At 35.8% G+C, this 20697-nt stretch overlaps 1 protein-coding gene across 1 annotated transcript in view; it reads left to right on the top strand.

The window, feature by feature from the left end:
• The window catches only part of LOC132151445 (receptor-type tyrosine-protein phosphatase F-like), a 193884-nt gene that overhangs the window by 115359 nt on the left and 57828 nt on the right, over window positions 1-20697 (top strand). The window contains exons 5-9 of the mRNA XM_059559541.1: window positions 2246-2434; window positions 6353-6370; window positions 8955-9065; window positions 12658-12669; window positions 18152-18458. Coding sequence (XP_059415524.1) covers window positions 2246-2434; window positions 6353-6370; window positions 8955-9065; window positions 12658-12669; window positions 18152-18458 — 637 coding nt within the window. The remainder of the gene's footprint in view (window positions 1-2245; window positions 2435-6352; window positions 6371-8954; window positions 9066-12657; window positions 12670-18151; window positions 18459-20697) is intronic.

The raw sequence follows: 20697 nt of genomic DNA, 5'->3' as shown, positions 1-20697 counted from the left end.
AAGTATAATAAATTTAAAAACAATTATTTTAAATTGTAATAATATATCACAATATTACATTTATTTCTGTATTTTTGGTCTGTACTGTATATATACATTTCTTTTAAGGATATTTAGATATTTTATTAGAAATCAATACAAAATGCTGATTGAGAAAATTATTTTCTACAATTAAATCTGAAAATATGTTTGTGAAATATTTTGTGTGAAATGTATGAAATGATTTACCCTTTCTCTGCTGCCTGTAGAACGAGTGTTTCTCTCTTTATTAGTGTTCACACTTGATGCAAAATTAAATCAAATGAAAAACAATCCAGATCCTCTTCAGTTCCCATTCCATATGCAATCCTAAATCAAATCAAAGTTATCGCAGCTCCCAGGATCGAGTTTATGTGGAGAATTATTAAATCGATTTCACATTAAAACATTTTTTACTAACCACTATCAGAGTTTTGATGTATTTAGTCCTGTGTGTTTCCTGTATGCACCTGCTGTTCTTAATGATGGCGATTAGAATAAAGTTGTTTTATTTTCCATTATCTGCTAGCAGTGAGAGCATGGCGTCCGCTGGACGCTGTTTGCTTTGTCTCTGATTGTGCTCATCTGCTCCTCATTTCCCATTTCAAACACGCTTTGAAACACTCACAGCACATCATGTAAAGTTCTGCACTGTCCCCTTCACTTACCTCTCAATCAAATTTCAGAAAAACAGAGCTCTCTGTCATACATTTACATTTATTCATTTAGCTGACACTTTTATCCAAAGCGACTTACAATTGCTAAATATGTCAGCGGTCACATGCCTCTGGAGCAACTAGGGGTTAAAAGTCTTGCTCAGGGACACATTGGTGTCTCACAGTGGATGCGAACCCCGGGTCTCACACACCAAAGGCATGTGTCTTATCCACTGCGCCAACATTACCCCCCACATACAGCAAGTTTACAACTTTTAATGACATCCATCTCGAGTAATTGAAATCACAAGTGGACTGTGCCAAGTGCAAGTGTAAATGGGGTCCCAAAGACACATTGTGATCTTATCAAAAGTGGCCGTTTATAATGTTTTCTATTTCAAATAAATGCTTTCAAACTTTACATTTGTTCAAAAAAATCTTGATATATCACGGTTTCCACAAAAATATGAAGCAGCACAGCTGTTTGTCAACATTGGTATTAATCAGAAATGTTTCCTGAGCAGCCAATCAGCATATTAGAATGATTTCTGAAGATCATGTGACACTGAAGATTGAAGTAATGATGCTGAAAATTTTTGCATCACAGCAATAAATTACATTTTACAATATATTCACCCAAAAAAAACAACATTATTTTAAATTGTAATAATATTTCTCAATGTTACTTATTTTACTGTATTTTTGTACAAATAAATACAGCATTGGTAAGCAGAAGATATTAATATCATTTATGCAGAAAAAAAAATCGTACCAATCCCAAACTTCTGAATAGTAGCATACAGACAAAAGAATCACCCCCCAAAAAATCATTTTTCACCCTTATGTTTTTCCAACACCTGTGTTCTAACTGACCTTCATAGTGTTCCACAAAAGAAAGAAAATGGTTTAAAGGTTTGAGACGTCATGTGGGTGATGGAATTTTTGGATGAAAGATTCCATCTTTCTTTTAACTGACAACATAATAAGTGATGCACATAGCCACACTAAATGCGCACCCTCCAAATGCATGAAATACATATGAGATGCATGATAATACCAGGTGTAAGTAGGGCTAGAGAGAGCAAGAGCTTCACATGCCCTCTGCAGTGCAAAATAAGCTCATGTGAACACAACATGTAATTCTACCTTTGCATTTCAGCAATATTGGGTATCTAATTTAGTAATGCCAGCATTAGACTTCCTGTAGTGAAACTGTGGGTCAGACAGAGCCAGTGAGGTTCTTTGAGGTGTCACCACAGCCGGAGGGAAATCACCCCTCTCACCCTCATATATCCATGACCAGAAACACCACGGGCAGATTAGTCGCGCTTCGGCTCGCTCGTATTTACATTAGCAGTGGATTTCACACTGTGATCTCTACTCCACCTCTGTCTTACAGTCATGCATTTCAGCTGCTACAGTCCGATCGCCCTGGGTGGTCCTGCAGACGAACATTTGTAAGAGCTATGCTTTGGAAAAATGAGCCATGGTGCTTTTTTCTGACCAAAAGAGCACAGCTTATCATGCAGTTCAATCATGTGTGCTGATGCCTCTCTCTTTGTTGTTTCCAGAGGACCAGATCCCTCACGGGTTCCCCACCATAGACATGGGCCCACAGCTGAAGGTGGTGGAGCGAACACGCACTGCTACCATGCTCTGTGCTGCCAGCGGGAACCCCGACCCGGAGATCACCTGGTTTAAAGACTTTCTGCCTGTCGACATTAACAGCAGCAATGGACGAATCAAACAACTCCGTTCAGGTAAAAAGAACGTTGTAAAAACAAAATGCAAACGAGCTTGAAGAATGAATTATAATGAGTGCTTTTGCAAAGATGATGATTGCAAACATTGAAGCCGACGGCACCTGCTGAACGTGTATTTTTTTTCTAACCACCTCTTTTTTTTTACTTCATTGACAAAGACAATAGAGCACAGCAGTGAGCGGCCACTTTTTCAAGAAGATTCTTCCCATTCCTTTTCTCCATAGGGATTTCAGAAAATTCTTCAATAAAAGGCTTGAATCAAAGCAGCTCCCAGATGAATCGCATTGCAACATTGTATTCAAAGCGCTTAAAAGTATTCGAACATTTAAAAACGGCAACGGTAAAAGACTGTGTGCATATTTCATGAGGGAATGATGGGATTGAATCAAAAACAACATTACAATACAAAAATTTCTTTGTAAGATTATTATTTTTTTTTTAGAAATGAATACTTTTTTCAGCAAGGACACATTAATCTGATCGAAAGTGACAGCAAAGATATTTCTGATGTTTGCAAAAGATTTCTATTTAAAATAAAAAAATGCAAAAAATAAATAAATAAATGCTTTCTTTTCATCAAAAAAGAATCCTGAAAAATAAAATGTATCATAGACTTGCGTAATGACAGGACATTAACATCAGGCTTAACATCACAGGAATAAATTACATTTTAAATATATATTAACATTTACTGTATTTTTTGTTCAAATAAATGCAACCTTGGTGAGCGAAATAGACTTCTTTCAAAACATGACAAAGATTAAAAGTATAAAATACCACATGCTTGACTTTATTATTACAATATATTCAGGATAGTGCAATTTTTTTCATTGTGAATTTGGTAAATCACAATGTATCGTCATTTAACAACCTCAGAGCTCATCGTAAGGCTGCGTGGAAAGGTTTACATTTGCTAAATCACTATGGAGGAAATGATTGGATTTTTCACTTTTGGAATCCTACTATTGCTGCACATCTGTACGATAAGTGACATTTCAGTTCCAAATGAGCCTTTAGTTTAATTTCATGTCTTAAAGTAAACAGAAACAAATAGGAAAACTGAGTGGCTCACAGTTATTATTCACATAACCCTCCAGTTAGGACACACAAATATAATTAACATGACAGCATAGTGATTTGTTTTGATTAGAATCTTCGGCCCTTGTCAACGATCATTTCCTGCGTCAATCGTCAAACAGCTCCGTATTTGTCAAATTATTCCGGGTTGGCCAATCCACCTCACAGCTACAAGACATCACATAATTTATTTGTTTGGATACAGTCCATTATTTGATCCTGAGATTAGCTTTGCTCTCCAGCCATTAGCGCCAAGGTCTTTTTCCATTAACGAATGCTAATGAAACAATTTTTCAATTTGTGACCTTTACAGGATGCATAAGAACAAATAGGAAAAGCACTCATGATTCAATACCTACCACTTCAAACAGAACCTTAATCTCACTGGAGCATGTCATTGTGCACGAGTAATTACCACCAGCCTCGCCAAAGCAGGTGATTCTGCCCTGGACACCAATCAACCATCTGTTTACAATGCAGGCTGGGTGATACGCAGACAGGGAGACCGAATCTGATAAAGAGAGATGGGATATGAGGCCTCTTGTGGACCCTTTTCACATTTAGGGTAGAATATTACCACAGTTAGGTAAAATTCTATAGTGGTGAATACAAAGTAAATCAAATATATATATTTTTGTTGTTGTTGTTCACATTTGCTCCAGTAACAAATTATAAAATCAACAATAGTATTTATATTACTTTCTAACAGAGGAAAAACATATTGAGATTGATTAAGGGGTTCAGAAGAGAGAACGAGGTCAAAGGATGTCATACACCCAGTTTGCTGTAATCTAATTGTAGCGATTCAAACTCACAGCGTTCACGGACATGTCGTTTGTGTGGAGCAGCATTTAATGTGAACCGCTCCGAGACATTGAAAACACTGTTATCATGAGCAGCTCACGTGAAAAGATCGCAACGCTTTACTTTGAAACACACAGCTCATCAGATTGCATTACAACACGGTCTGTGCAGTTTGATAATTGCACTATATTGCATTCTCAGGCATTGTTGTAATTCATTCTTTTTAAAGTTACCGGCCAACTGGCAATTAACAGTTTTTGATGCTTTTTTTTTTTACATGCATTTGGTGCTTACCGAGTGTTAATTTTAGGCCCTGTTAATTACTGTGGAAACGCATCAGCCAGTGAAAAGGGTCGATTGTTCAAACAAAAATCTTTATCAGTTATGCACTTAACTTTCAGCAACATTTGTGCTACAGACACAAATGATGCCTCAAAAAGATCAGCTTCTTGAGGTGTGTAATTACTTTTATAAGCAATCGAAACACTTTTTTTTTTTATCTGATAGATGATTAAAAAGCACAAACCCCATAGACATGCATTACCGATTTTTACCCACTATGCCACACTAAGCTCTCAGGCCGAAGGTGATTTATGATGTTTGGTGTGCAGATCTTTATGAACAGAGATGTGTTGGGCTGATTATTGATTTCTACTCAGTAAGGTAATGGATGTCCAGCTTAGCTGCTGTTTAAAGTCTTAAATACAGCCAGGATTGATAGCGACTGTCTCTCGACTGCCAACGAATGGAGAACTCTTACTACCAACTGCAAAAATTAACACATAGTCAAGTTTTCTCCCTCTTGCCATAGTGAAGATATAGTAAAGTCTTACTATTCTTCATTATGATTGTGTTACACTGCAGACTAACCTTAAAGTCCTCAATCATGTCCTGTACTGGACATCCTGGGCTTTCTGAGGGTCCCTGTGTACACCAGGCTCTCTGTAAACTGCTGATGGACCACAATCCACACAGTTTACAGGGGCTTCCTCGTGTCTCTGACCCCCTTCCCAAATCTGCACTGTTTTCACATGGTGGAGTGGTTGACTAATGATCCAGATTGACATGAATCTTCATCATAGTCAACAAACTCTATATGGACTCTTTTTGATTAAAATCTAAGGCAACTTTTCATATCAACATATCACAAAGTATTATATATATAAAAACAACACTCCTAGGCATTTACTACAGGTTTGTACATTTTAATTACAACATGATTTTGGTCAGAAAAAAAAAAATTGTAACAATGAAAGTGAAAGTATCTGGAGCTTTTTCAAAGTTAAACAAGTCTCTTTTGAAATAATAAGACTCGAGGGTCGGTCGATGCAGTGAATCTGAACTATCACTTTGCAGTTTGCACAAAAAGGTTTTCTTCCGTGATGCTTCAGACAACTCTATTTATTTAGCACAGCTGTGGAAAAATCAAAAGGCCAGAATTGTGCTGGAGGTAGAATGTGCAGCACTGTAAAAACAGCAGAAGACCCTTGTGCAGAGAGAGATGATACTTTTACTGGCTCACAAGAATGAGTCATTTTAAGGCCAAAACATACTCTAAACAAGTACATGTATGTGAACTCTAAACTCAAGTACAAGGGATGCTATTGCAGATATTACTTGCGTCTTCTATGGACATTACTGTCATGTTTTGCTGTGCAATTTAGTTTAAATTAATGTTTTATAGCCAGCTACCTAAACAATAACACAGCTGTTTTAATTGCACAGACATTTAGCAAAGTAACTCTCTTGGGTTCTGGAGATTGAACATCAGATATGTACAACAGAACCTTGCACATTTTCATATTGTATGTTTCTGGCCTGAAGCAGCAATGTAAGCTATATAATGTGAATTAACACACACTGAGAACAGAAGAGCCGAACCTCTTCTGGGGAAGATTATATATGCTGCTTCTTAAATAAGAAATATTTTTCTTTCCTTTTCTCTCTCTAGCTTTCTCTCTCTCTCTCTCTCTATCCTCTCTTTCACACTAACAGTTCTCTTTAATCTTATTTGCATTCATATTACCTCACCAGGTGGTACACCAATCAGAGGTAAGAATGCTGAAAACAGAAAATATCCAAATGCGTCATCATTCGATTCCTCTCTCACCCCCAAGTGTCCCCCTCCATCACCTTCAATCTCATTCTGGAGTCTTTCTCTCTGTCTTCCTCCTCATCTTCGATCCGGCCTCGTCTCTGTGCATGAACCTCTGCTCGTCTGTCTCACTAATGGACGTCTGAATCAGTCTTACTGAAAATAATACACCCCTATACCAATCAAAAGACACAAAAAAATGCATCTGAATACCATTTTTATGTATTTCTGTCATGTTTCACCTCGAAACTGAAGAAAAAATTACATTTTGCATAAATGATATTAATATAAAAAAATTTTCAACTTTATATTTCTACTAAATATTAAACTTTTATACTTCTGTTATATGCTAAATTATATATATATATATATATATATATATATATATATATATATATATATATATATATATATATATATATATATATATATATATATATATATATAAATGTATTACATTGTTTAAATGCATAATAGTAATATGAGTAATAGTAAAAAATAATATAGTAATGAAATATTTATATATTTCAAAGGTTATGCATACATTTTTGTTGTACTATATTATAATATATATATATATATATATATATATATATATATATATATATATATATATATATATATATATATATATATATATATATTATTTTTGTCATATGTTATTTTGAGTATCCTCATTGAGAATATAGCAATAATTGCCAAAAAGGCTAAAGTAAAATATGTGATTGTGGGGGAAATGAGCTTAACTGTCATTTTCTGCGGAACTGACCTTTACTTACTGTCCAGATGGCTGACAGTTTGTCTGATCAATAACTGAGGAGAGCTACAGTGTGGCTTGAGAAATTGTGAGATACCTGTGTAACTTCTCATTCCCAGCAGCAGAAAAAAGTAATGTCATTATGACAGTCTGTATTAACTGAGCACCTTTCCTCTCCGGCAGAAGAGTCCAGAACGGCTCAACTGAGGGATAGAAAACTCACCACTGATATGACAGGACTGATGTAGAAGGAAAGAAATGCAAGATTTGACTGTAACTCTGAGAGAATATCAGGGTGGGAAAGTGAGATGAGACAGAGAGAGGGCAGAACAGCATCTTTCAATGTCAGTATGACACTGGCGCTTCAGATGTAATACATGATAGAAAAAAGTCTGCTTTCCTGATGACTAGAGAAGAAGAGACAGTAGCTCTGTTCCAAACACTGCTGAGCTGCATTTCTGTGTACTGCATCAAAAAGCCATTGCAAACAGCATAATTAAAAAGATACCTATTTTTGACCGCAATCTTACATCAAATCAAAGAATCTTCTCCTTTCTAGAAAGAGACTGCAAGTTCAAAAATTTTAATTCTAAACATGAAATGTGCATAGGAATGATTTTTACGCCTAGTTCAACACAATAAAGAATAAAACATGCATTAGGTGTGCGATTTATGCTTTAACTGTGTATTTTATTATTTCATTATGCTGACACAGAGAATGATGGGAAAAGTAGTTTTACATAATTGGTGGCGTTTACTTTTAGATTTATGTTAACCTGAGGTTATTTTACCTCAGGTACTATTTATTTTATTTCAAGTAATTACAAGTAATTATTTTTTTTTGTTACATTTTCACAGCTCGCTTGGGTTTGGAACAGATCTCACATGTATGTGTATGTGTTTATGTGTGCTGTAAATGTTTTAAAGACTCATTCTTCTGTATAATACACTCGTGGAGCGAGGTTAATGCTCAGGTCCCATGCACTCACAGTCTTTCAATTATGTTTCTATTGTTAATGCACACGTTCAAACCCATCCCATAATGCATTTCAGGAATACTTCTGAAATACTCTTTGACAGCATTTTTAGTTCTCACAGTGTGCATCCATCATCCACAGATTGCATGATGTATGTCACATCACGCAAACAAACAGCACTGCCATACTAAAACACCTAAAGAGCTAATGATTTTTGTCGAAACGCTATGTATATGAACTTTTCGTGTTAATTTATGTGTTATCAACAGAATGCCGAACCCAGGTAAGTGACAGTGTGAAGACGGAGATAATGAACTGCAAAAACTTTAACAGACTGCAGTCAGAAAAAAACAACCTTTTAGTTTTAGTCCACCTGGATCTGCTTTTGTTTGCAGTATTTCTTGTCAGTGGATTTCTTAAAGATGCATTGACAGTAATTGCAGCGGTTGTATTACCTCTTGATAGATCCATTCTCTAAGAGCACAGCTTTGTCTCGGCTCGCAGAATAGCAGAGCTTATGTACAGTGACGTTTATAGCTGGCATAGCCTGCAGGTCTTTTTACTTGCCACAATGAATAAAAAACAGTTTGCTTTAGATTTATTGAATTATGGAGTGAAATCTTTCTGTGTTTAGAGAGACAAGAAAGGTCATATGCCAGCCGGGTGTTAGTCAGTGTGTATGTATGTGTTGTTTAGGCAGAAAAATAGTTTCTGTTCCTCAGGCTGCCTTCGTTTAAAGCGATGGAGGTTGAGATTGTTTGTGAGCATGTGAGAGAGCTTTTGTGATTGTGTGTGTTGTGTTTGCAGGGGCTCTGCAGATTGAGAACAGCGAGGAATCGGACCAGGGAAAGTATGAGTGTGTGGCGGTGAACAGCGCAGGAACACGCTACTCCGCTCCTGCCAACCTCTACGTCAGAGGTAAGATCTGCAACCAAATCCAAAACCCCATCCCGTTTCACCTCGATCTGCTCTCCATACAGGCTTTAGCACGGCCAGAACAGGACCTGTCACTCAAAAGCTCACGTTTCTCTCTAATCACCCATTTGTCTTAACAGAAACACAGTTCTGCAGCGGAGAACTGCTCCATTGTTTTACAGTTTTGAATAATCAAGAAATGTTTTCTACACAGCTTTTCCTAAGTAGTGATGCATAGTAAACAGTATTTGCCTAGATATGTTTTTACTTCGCTTTATCATTTAAAACCTTTGAACTTTTACTAGAGTATGTTAAATTTGACTAAATTTTAAAGTTACAAATCTATACATTACTGTCTAAAGTGAAAAATTATACATAGATTTAACAGGGCAAACATGTAATTTTACTTTAAAATACTAGAAGCAAAAAAAAATACGTAAAAAAAAAAATTGATTGGATATTTTAAGGGAATGTGTATTTTTACTTATTTTATAATTATTATTTTATTAAAACATTTTAGAACATATACTGCCACTTTTATGATCATTTTGAGCAAACAAATCTTTGAATCAATATTTTAATCCCTAATCAGTTCATTGAAATGAATAGTTTGAAAGAACCTGATTCACTTAAATTAATCAAACTCCTTTAATATGAAATTACAAGCTTATCTTTACAATTAATATACTTTTCAAAAGCTTTTAGATCCAAGATGGTTATAATGGATTTACACTGATGTATTTTTTATAGCTTTTTTTCACAGTGATCTTTGCTATTTCTATTATTTTTGACATATTTAATGTGTTTTAACTCATTCATTCCATAACTTTACAGTTTACATTGCATTAGTTGTTAGTAGTGAGGAGGTCGGCCTTTCACCAGAGATCATTAAAAGTCTTAAAGGTCTTAAAGTTACAGTAGCAAATGCAGCCTGTTTAATTGGTAATGCGAGAAAGAGGTACATTTTTTGTGCATGAAACCTGATTAGCATTATAATTGGACTTCAGGAACAAGTGCAGAATATATTTAAAAATAGTAAAGAGTAGCAAATGAGATATAATGCCCTCTAACGCTGCTGGTTATGAAGGCTGGTGGAAATGGTGAAAGTGTTGTCAGGGCTTCATCAAGGAAAGGACCGTGTTGAGACTTGCGGACTAGAAAGGAGAATCTCGTTGTGGAAATTCCCTCATTAATGTTGGGATCTATTACAGCAGATGTAAAGACCACTGAAGCCTTGTTTCAAAGAAATGCCTTATTTAACAGCCACTTTGCCTGGCAAGTGCTTACAGGACACTTCAAATTCAGACTTTCAAATATGGTGATACATTGTTCTTTTGTTTTTTGCATTTGTGTATGCGAAATGAAAACAGGGGAAATGAGAACTAGACACAAATCTTTGTCCATAAATTTTCCTGGTCTTCTTCCTCAAGGCCTCGACCAATCGGAGAGAAACTCATATAAATGATGCATCGTGCAGATCATATCGTGTGAATTCTCTCAGGAGCCCTTTGATCTTTACACAGACCACACACGCTCTCAGGACGTGCCTTTTGATGAATGACATTTAATATATATGTATGAGCATCTGATGCTTTATGGTGAGAGAGAGATGTTCTCATTTTGTAAGTCCATGAATTTTTCACTGGTAGTGTCATACTCTTATTGCTTTTCTATTCAAGGGTTTACTATTGATGTGTCTTTATGGTCAAGTGAACTCTGTAGGCTTATCACTGTGTGTGTGCATTTCTCATTGTTATAACTAATGAGTAGGCCTGGACGATAGAGCCCTTCAATAATATATGGCAATATCTCAATATTTTAGTATTTGCTTTAAATGGTTTTGTTTCATTGCAAGGAATTGTCATTTTAACCAAACAGTTACTACATGTAAATTCAAAATTGTTAAAGTTAAATACAGTAAAAAAATATATTTAAAATAATCAAGAATTGTTTTCCAATGCTTTTTTTTCACTGAATGAATGAGAATATTTTATTTTAATTCTAAATAGAATTGCACAGTAAACATAACAGCATTTAGTAGTAAACACATCAGCATTGGTTAAGATATATATTTTACTAAATATTAAGGCGTATAAATTGCCTCACATGCACTTCCATGAATATATTTACTGAATCAGTGAATCAAGTGATTCTTGAATTGATTCATTGAAACTGATTCACCTAAATGAATCAAACGTACCATCTTATCAATGCTTTAAATACAGTCAGTGTCTATAAACCTATCGGCCAGCCCTGCTAATGAGAATATTTTCTGTATGCTGTGAAGTGGTTTTGTTCTTTATTATAGTCTGTCTAACAAGTGTCTCTTTCCAGGTGTTCAAACTTCACTTACACACACGTACTCTTAACAGATCTCTTCTGAACACTGTGTGTGGGCCTGCGTGTGATTGTTTAGTGCATTTCCTTCTCGTCTCTCTTTTACTCTAATTTATCTGTCTTTTTTTCTATGCTTGGGTTCAACTGCAGTGAGTAGGTGTTTATCACTGTGTATAGGAGTGATCATTTCATAACTGCTTATCCTTTCATGTGAAAGATTGTGTGTGTGTGTGTGTGTGTGTGTGTGTGTGTGTGTGTGTGTGTGTGTGTGTGTGTGTGTGTGTGTGTGTGTGTGTGTGTGTGTGTGTGTTCACTCTCATTCTCATGTGCCTTATCACACTCAGACCCTCAAGCACTGTTGAGGGTCTTGCATCATGCTTCTTCTGTGTTTGTTTATTTGTGTGTGTGTTTGTGCTTTTGTAAATTTGTAAGTTGTAGGCAGAAAGAGATTGCAGAGAGACATACCATAGGTTAATTAATTCATTTTATATGCACACAGGTGTACATATACAATTCAGTACTTTTTATTCTAAAAATGCAAAATTTTTCTTGTTGGGTAAGGTTGGGGTTAGTCTATAATAATTATTTAGTAATTTACTCCTGCGGTTAGTCATCACCACTGCAAGACAAGAATGCATGTTAAGTACTGTATTTTCTGGAATATGTCACTTTTCTATCATCTGAATCGTGCTGCAAACTTAAATATTACAAAGCGACTTGTGTGATGCATTTAACAAATTCATAAATTTTAACAAATACTATAAATATTGTCTGGCACTAATGTTTATAGTATTTATAATGTTTGTGAACCTTTCATTCACTGATATTTTATATTATTTATGAGTGTAATAATGCCACGCAACTATAACAAGAACATGTGACCAATGCAAATCTTTTTTTTTCTCTCTATGCAATTTTGACCCTGTGCCACGTATTTTTCAGAAAATACAGTATGCACTTGCAATGTATCGACTTCAAATCAGGCCTGAATGTAATGCATAAGCTGTCATAAAATACGCCTTGATTTATAATACAAGATAAAATCTGTAAATGAATGGATGTGTGAGTGTGTTTTAGTGGTGTGATTGTCTCCATGTTCTCGTCTCACATATCTTTTATGGATAAGCGGAATATTTGCCTGTTTTACTCTCTCTGTTTCTCCTTGTCTTCCTCCTCCTCCACCTCTCTTCTCTTTTTTTCCCTTCCTCCATCATCATCGCACCCTGCCATCCAAAATCAATCCACTCCTCACTCTCAGACCAGCGGGAAGGTGCGTTCTTTTCACTATCTCTCCTCCTACGCAGAGGGTCGGCCGGTGGACGGGAGGCGGCGTGCGTCCCCTGCTGTTGTGTGCCAGTCTCTCTGGAGCTCTCTCATCCTCCCCTTCCACATGCACGCATGCTGCTGCCTCGCATTTCAGCTTGGCCTTTTTCTTCATGATGCATGTGTCAGAACTGTGGATGTTTTGTTGTTTTCAGACATTTGTAGTTTTGTGTAAAGAGCCCTAAAGCAACTTCAGGGATCTTTTAGGCTGTTTTCACACTTTGACTTCTTAGTTTGAACCTGAGATCGATGTGTTGTGTTTTTTGGCTTCATCTATGGTGCATTTGTTTAAAAAAAAAATGGAAACCAGTGTTGAGTCTTTCAGTTGTGCTTTTTTTAATTTGTTTTGTGTTGTTTTACATGCATACCTACTGCAAACTGCAAAAGCCCAAAAGAAACATCCATCTGGTCCATGTTTTTAAAACTGCACTTCTAGTTTGAGTTGTTTCACATTTAGCTGTGAACTGCTGTCCTGTGCACAGTCACTATAGCAGTGTAAAGACTCTTCATTATGCAATTGTGTTTTTGTTCCTTTGGTTTTTACCAAGGTTATTATAGTTAACTAAAACTAAAACCATGAAAAAAAATGGTTTTGCATGATATTAAATAAAAGTTACCTTAAAATATCTAAACTAAACTAAGCTAGTTACCATTATAAATAAACATAAACACATTTTTTATTAAAATGGGAACTGAAAATATAAAATAAAAATTAACCCAAAATAATAATAATAAAAACTAGAATAGTATCTCAATGATACTCAAATTACATTACATTACACTTGCATTTATCTACTGGCATCATCTCAGAAGATGGGAAGCATGTGAAGTGTGAAAACACCCTTTGTGTCACAGGGATCTCTGGCAGATATTTTGTTTGTCTGAAGTATTTTTATGTACAGAAGTTTTCTTGTGTGCATGCTCATGTTTTAAGGAGGTGTTTTGTACAGCGTAGTCTGGTCTTGTTTGTGAAAACAGAGGACAGCAGCATCATTCTTTCTAAATGAACAGGACGATTTCCTGTTGTTTAAAGCCTGAACTCAGAGGTCAAAGAACAAACAGAGGAATCCACCCTTAGCTTTGCGGATCAGACCTGTTTATATACCAGTTCAAATTTCAAAGATGGCAGCTATCCCCTCTCTGCTCCATCTTCAGAGGGCTTGTTCTGTGAACTGCCAGAAAGCCTTTTGAGCTCTCAAGTATTTAAGCTGGCTAAAGCAGCTTTCACTGTTTGTTCTGGAATCCACCATTTGGTGAGGACTTCCGATGAGGAGAACAATACAAACAGACAGCAAATAAGATGGCAGAAAGCAAAAGAGGTTTTTCGTCCCAGCGTTGTTTGTTTAAAAGAGTGTCATTATCCTTCCAAAAACCCGGTGCGATTGAACCCGGGCATCTGTTCTTCATATAGGAGGAAGACAATGTCCTCCTTATGTCACATTTTCGCAGAAACAAGCCGTTTCAGTTGGGCTAGAACAATGCATGACATTGACAAATTAGCTTTTTCCCTTTGAAGTGTGGAAGCTTAAGGAAAATAGAAACAACATACTGTCAAAGAATATGGTGGTTCAGGACACACACAGCAAATGTCCTTAAAAAAAGTAGTTTCCAGTTTGCACCAAAAAAGTTTTACAGCTTAATGCCATAAGAAAACACTAAGAGTTTTTATATTTATATATATTATATACAACTTTATATTGCATTCCATTCAGATCATCATGATTTTTATTTGTTTATTTTTTGTTTGTAATGATATTTTCTTTGTTTCAACAAAAACCTTCCATGTTTTGCACATAAAGTTGTACCTTAAATTTTAAATAATGCTGTTATATGTTTATTAGATGCATTTCATTTCAGAAATAAAAATGAGATATTTTGGCATGGTTGTGTGCATAACTAATGCAAAAAAACAAAACAATCAATCAATCAATTTGGTTGTATATCATTTGTTTATTTAATTATTTTTAAACAGATTTAGGAAAAAAAATATTTAAAAGTCCAGAAACCAGTAGAATCATCTGAAGAATATATATAATGTAACATCAGGAGCTTTCAAATAACCATATGGCAACGGTTCCTGATAAAGAGGTTCTGGTTGTGTTGACATGTCCCAGGTTTCTGGCAGTCATTTCTAGGTCAGCCCGATCTCTGTGCTGATCATCTCTTCAGGTCTTCATGTCTTAATGCATAATTCACTTTATGTGGCCTTGGGCGAGATATCTTATGCGCTGTTGTTCTGCAGTCTCTCTCATTGGCACCTGCAGAGCACAAATTAGACATTTCAACACCCTCTAGTCATAAATTTGACTTCTCTTGTCTATTATAGAGAACATTCATGCACATCTAATGAGGAAGGTTTTTTCTTCTTTTTTTTTTTTGGCACTAACATTACGTATATATTTTAGTTTATTGTTTGTTTCTTTGTTTTTGTAGATGCAACCTTATATCAGTGAGGGTCAGACTCTAGGATGTTGCAGTTGCTAATAAATCCAGCCAACCTGGCAGTTTAAAAAGATTTACTCTTATTTGGCATGTTCTTCTTGGACCCTGAGTTCATGTTTCTTTTATTTCTGTAAAGCACTTGTTTGATGCTGATTAGAGACTGGTTCTCCAATAATCCAGCAGAAGAGTCACAGCGAGTTGACACCACAGAAGACGGTTCAGCTGTTGTGTCCATCCCTGACAGCAGAAACATTGGCAGCATCAGGAGTTTGCTTGTTGTAGAATCCCTCTCTGATCACAGCTTGTTTCGGAGAGTTATCCAACCATGTTTTATTTTCTGTTGAGCAGACAAAGTTAAAATTGGTTATCTTTGCACTATTTTATAAATTTTTGATTATTTTTTTCATTTATTGGTGTTTTAGTCTGTAGGTCACACATACATGCTCTGTTAACTATCGCCTATGTGTGCTTTTTTGCTTCATGCTTGCATGGCCATTGATGTGCTTGGGATTGTTTATGTGTGTACATGTGTGTGTATGAAATTGCTTGTGCACTGAATAAACCCCAGCTACCTACAATCACCTCACCTTCAATACCTCCTCTCTCTCTCTCCTTGCACTCTCTTCCTCTTTTCAGATTGAATGTGTGCATGCATATGTGTTTTTATGCATTTCTAACTGCAAGCTTTCATTGCTCTGTTAACACTCCCAGCAATATTCTCACGAGATCAGTGACTAAAGTCAGCTCAGCCCATTCTCTAATCTCACCACGGCCGCTCACATCGCTCACGCCAGTCTTTCTTAACAACCTCTAACTGGGTGAAACTCTTGCCATTATATCGTGACCATCCCTCATGTCCATGGGTAACATCATCCTCTCTATGTACAGTGACTAACATGGATTAATGTGATGTCTCTCTTGCACTCTTACACCTGCAGGCATTCCTGCCTGACTAACAAACTTAACTCAATCCCAAAAGTCCAAACTCTGAGTGTATCTCTCAGAGATGATGATCAGTCCGGCCGCCTCCTCCCACGGACAGTACAGATCACACACTATAAGCACAATTTGCTCAGTGTTTACCTGACTTGAATCAAAACATTTTGAAATTAATATTAATTTACAGTACCTGAACCTCAGCGATATGTTCAAATTACAAAAAACTGAGTTAAAAGTTTTGTGGTTAAAAAAAATAATGTGGCCTAACCAAGCGCTATTTTGGCCTTTACTAGCCACTATCATTTGTCACTTCGTCATTGAGTTTGTTTTTGTTTTTTTTTGTTTTTTTGCATTGCATTGCATTGTATTGCAAAAATGTAGGAAACTCATGAGCTGAAAGCCTCATTCTATGCATTTGATTGGCTGTGATTCATTTTTTCTTGCATACTATATGGTTAGAGTTAGGACGAGGGTTTGGTTCAGGGTTAGTTGCATGTAATTATGCATAATGTATTGTTATTACTATAGTAAGTACATGTAACATCTGTAACATGGACATGGTAAAATAAAGAGTTACCAACCTTACCCACTGTAATAATGCTGAAAGTGAAAACTGTACTTATATTGTGACAGAGCGAGATGACTGATTATTGTTGGTCTTTGGGTGATAGTTAATGCTGCACTTTCCAGAAACTGCATTCAAGTCAAATAAATACTGAGCATTTGTAATCCCTCAGCTGCATACTTTCCTCATTTATCCGCAATCATTTCCTGTGTGAGGAAATGAGCAGGTAATGTTCAGACTTGGATGCGAGAAGTGAGACTGGTTTATCCATGAAATATAGGCAGACGCCTGGCTGCAGAGCTCCTTGTTAAACTCAGCTGCCATCTGAAAACAATTCCACTTTATATAAGGAGAGACATTATAAAAGATCGGTTTATTAGTGGGCTCTCCATGGACGCTCTCAGAAGGCTATTTAACCATGAAGTCTACAGAATATGCTTCTCGTTATGGTTTGCCCTGGAGATACACAGTGTGTTTGCTGTGAATTCAGTGGACAGGATGGTTTGGCTTTGGCTTCACACCAACTAAATGTGGTGAGGACATTCTGTTGTCAAATCATGGCATTGTTGATCTAAATTAGATGAAAAAAAATAAAGGTTTACAATGTTAGAATGAACATTGTCGTGCCAACATTTAAATAAGGCATATGCAAATATTTTTTAGCAAAAAGGCAGCATATATATATAAATAAAAAGGCTCTTGTGAAATTTATTTAAACATACTATAATGTTAAATGAGCCTTACAGTCTCATTGATTGCTGAAGGCATAATCAAATTATCATTAATAAACAAAAATGCAAGGGGTGGCGAATATTTGAAACTTTATAAGTGACAGGCATTGGAAATCTCAGCTTTCAGAGTCTGAATATCCCTGTTTATATCTATGATAAAGGAATGTGCATTGCACTGCAAATCTATCAGTCACAGGGATGAGAAAGACTAAAGTTTGTGACATTCACCTGTCCGCCAAGGTCCTGAGTGTCTGTCAGTCCACGATAGTGTGACAGAGACCTGAAATACAGAAAAAAGCACTGCACACCTCAGTGCTACTGGAACTGATTTTACTGACTTTGATTGACGTTACTCTTGACTATGTATTTGTAATGCAGAGTTCATTTAGTGATATAATGGTGAATAGCTTTCCAGCTCTTTGGCAGAAGTTGAATTTAATGAGACAATGAGAACACTCGACTGTAAAGACAAGAAAGGCATTGAAATGTATTTACTGTCAAAACAGGCTCTTATATGGTGAATGATTAGTAAATTAAGGCTCTCAGCTTTGTTACTTTGATTTAGCTTGGCATTTGTCCGATCAGATTAATAATTAAGATATAGAGAGAGCTAATTCTTATTTCATATCTCTCATAGCTACAGTGCAGACCCTAGATGTCATTGGTGTATAGTCAGAGCCATTCCTGAAGCATATTCCCTGCCTTCCTGCATCTGTATTCTGCTTATAACATCATCTGCGCTCCTCCAACAGTCCGCCGAGTTCCACCACGTTTCTCAATCCCACCTACCAATCACGAGGTGATGCCAGGTGGCAGCGTGAACCTCACCTGCGTGGCGGTGGGCGCTCCCATGCCCTATGTGAAGTGGATGAAGGGGGAACAGGAACTCACCAAAGAGGAGGAGATGCCCATTGGCAGAAATGTGCTGGAGCTCACCAACATCCACCAATCGGCTAACTACACCTGTGTGGCCATATCTTCCCTGGGAATGATCGACACCACGGCTCAGATCACTGTCAAAGGTAAGAGACGCTTCACCTCAGATATAAGTCACACAGGGTCTGTTTAAGGTTTGCACTTGTATGAAAAGTAGCCATGCTTATATATAATTAAAGATACACTAACATTCAAAGGTTTGAGATTTTTTGATGTTTTTGAAAGAGGTATTTTTATGCGCACTAAGGCTGCATTTATTTGATAAACAAAAAAGTAATGTAATGTTGTGAAATATTATTGCAATTTCCTTTCAAATATATTTAAAGATGTAATTTTCAGCATCATTCCTCCAGTCTTCAGTGTCACATGATCCTTCAGAAATCATTTTAATATGCCGATTTGCTGCTTAAGAAACATTTATGGTTATTCTTATTAATATTAATGTTGTAAACAGTTGTGCTGCTCAATATTTTGTGCATACTGTGACATTTTAAATAGCAATTATTTGAAATATAATTTATTTTGTAATTTTATAAATGTCTTTACTGTCACTTTTGATTGATTTTATGCATCCTTGGTGAATAAAAGTACATTTTTCTTAAATAAAATAAAAATAAATAAATAATAATAATAAAATTAGTTGTTCATTTGTTGGTTGGTCAAAACATTAAACAAAAAAAAGAACTCATTTTGTTTGTGAATTAGTTATGCAAACTACAATTGTACCCACACAAAGGAGAATTGTACTTTTATTTTATTTTCAAAATGTAGCAATACAGAAATGTTTATATTCAAGTAAAGTAGTAATATTCCTTAAAATAAGGAATTATGCTTGGTTACATTAATTTAAATAAATAAATTGCTTTTATAATCTTTGTCCATAAGTGATCCATACATCTAGCATTGATATCAGTTGTGTACTGAAAGTCAGTGATTATCTGTGATTAGACGATAAGAATCAAAGCTGCTCTAATCAGACTGGAGGCTGGGCCCAGAAACGTTGAGAGAGAGATCTCATGTGTATAACAGACTCATGGGGATTCCCATCGACACAGACAGACGGCGCATGCAGTCACCTCATCAATGTTTCATCAGAGCTGAAATGTGATGAGGAGATGTCTCTCCTCCTTTATTCTGCCTTGACAGCGTGAACAGAATCTCTGAGCTCCGAATCATCATTAAGGATTATTTTTAGCACTGTTGCGCGATAATGAATCCATTCCAAACGTTTCATTGTCCCCAAATTTATCATATTAAACGCTTGCGTGAAAGAGCGCACTCTCTGAATTACCATGCTGTGAGAGGCTACACTCTGTGTCGTTGTTGTAAATACTGTTGTTCTCACACAACGGTTTAAAGATGTGAACAATAAGATGATGCTAAAACACAAATAGACTCACACTGAAGGTGTGCTCATACACCAGGATATTATACAAACCTAGGAATGGGCTTTTTTAATTCTAGCTAGTAAGCACAACTCATTATTCTTTAACAACTCACTCCAAATCATTAAGAACATGATAGCAACTCACTGTAATCCACTCAGGAAACCATAGCAATCCCATATTAATTCTCAAAATAATAGGGCTGTGAATCTTTGGGAAAGGGAGCGATCCGATTCACGATTCAAAGGTTTTCGATTCAATTCAAGAACGATTTTTGCTAATTTAGAATGATTCAATTCAATTCGATTCACAATTAAATTCGATTCGATTCGATTAGATTATAATGATTCAATTCTGCATTCTTTAAATGCATTCACAGGATTATTTAAATGCTTAGTCAGGGGGCAAATTACACAGCAGCCTTTATGGTTAGAGAACCATAGGTTAGAAAAAAAAAGATGCTAGTTTAATCATGCGACATGGCATACGTAAAAATGTATATAAGCCAAGATTTAAAAAAAGAGCTTTAAGAGTATTATGTATCAGCTAACATTTTGTCACACCAGGGGCGTAGCCATCATTTCAGAAGTGACAGAAATGTCAAATACAATCATTTTATGTATGTAGCCTATGTATTATCATAATTATTATTATTTATTTTTTTTTACAGGGAATGCTCTTTTTTTATTACTTTTAATTATCTGTAAGAACTCAAATACACTGCTTGACAATAATCAATAATTTGTAATCAATATTTTTTTCCTAATGGCAATTTTAGGATTGTTTTATATAGGCTACTACATTTAATTAGCTATTACATTTTAATTTTCTGCATAGAATAAGGTAGAAATATACTTTAGTTTCTGTACTGTAATAAATGATGTTAATTAGCACTGCATCATTCATTTATGTATTGTGTTTTTTTCTTAACGTTTCATCAGTTCATTCTGCTTTTTATTCAGTTTAGCTGCAGATAA

This window comes from Carassius carassius, chromosome 10 (assembly GCF_963082965.1).
Source record: "Carassius carassius chromosome 10, fCarCar2.1, whole genome shotgun sequence".
Lineage (NCBI taxonomy): Eukaryota > Metazoa > Chordata > Actinopteri > Cypriniformes > Cyprinidae > Carassius > Carassius carassius.
The sequence above is the reverse complement of the archived record's forward strand: the minus strand, read 5'-3'. Positions and strand labels throughout refer to the sequence as shown.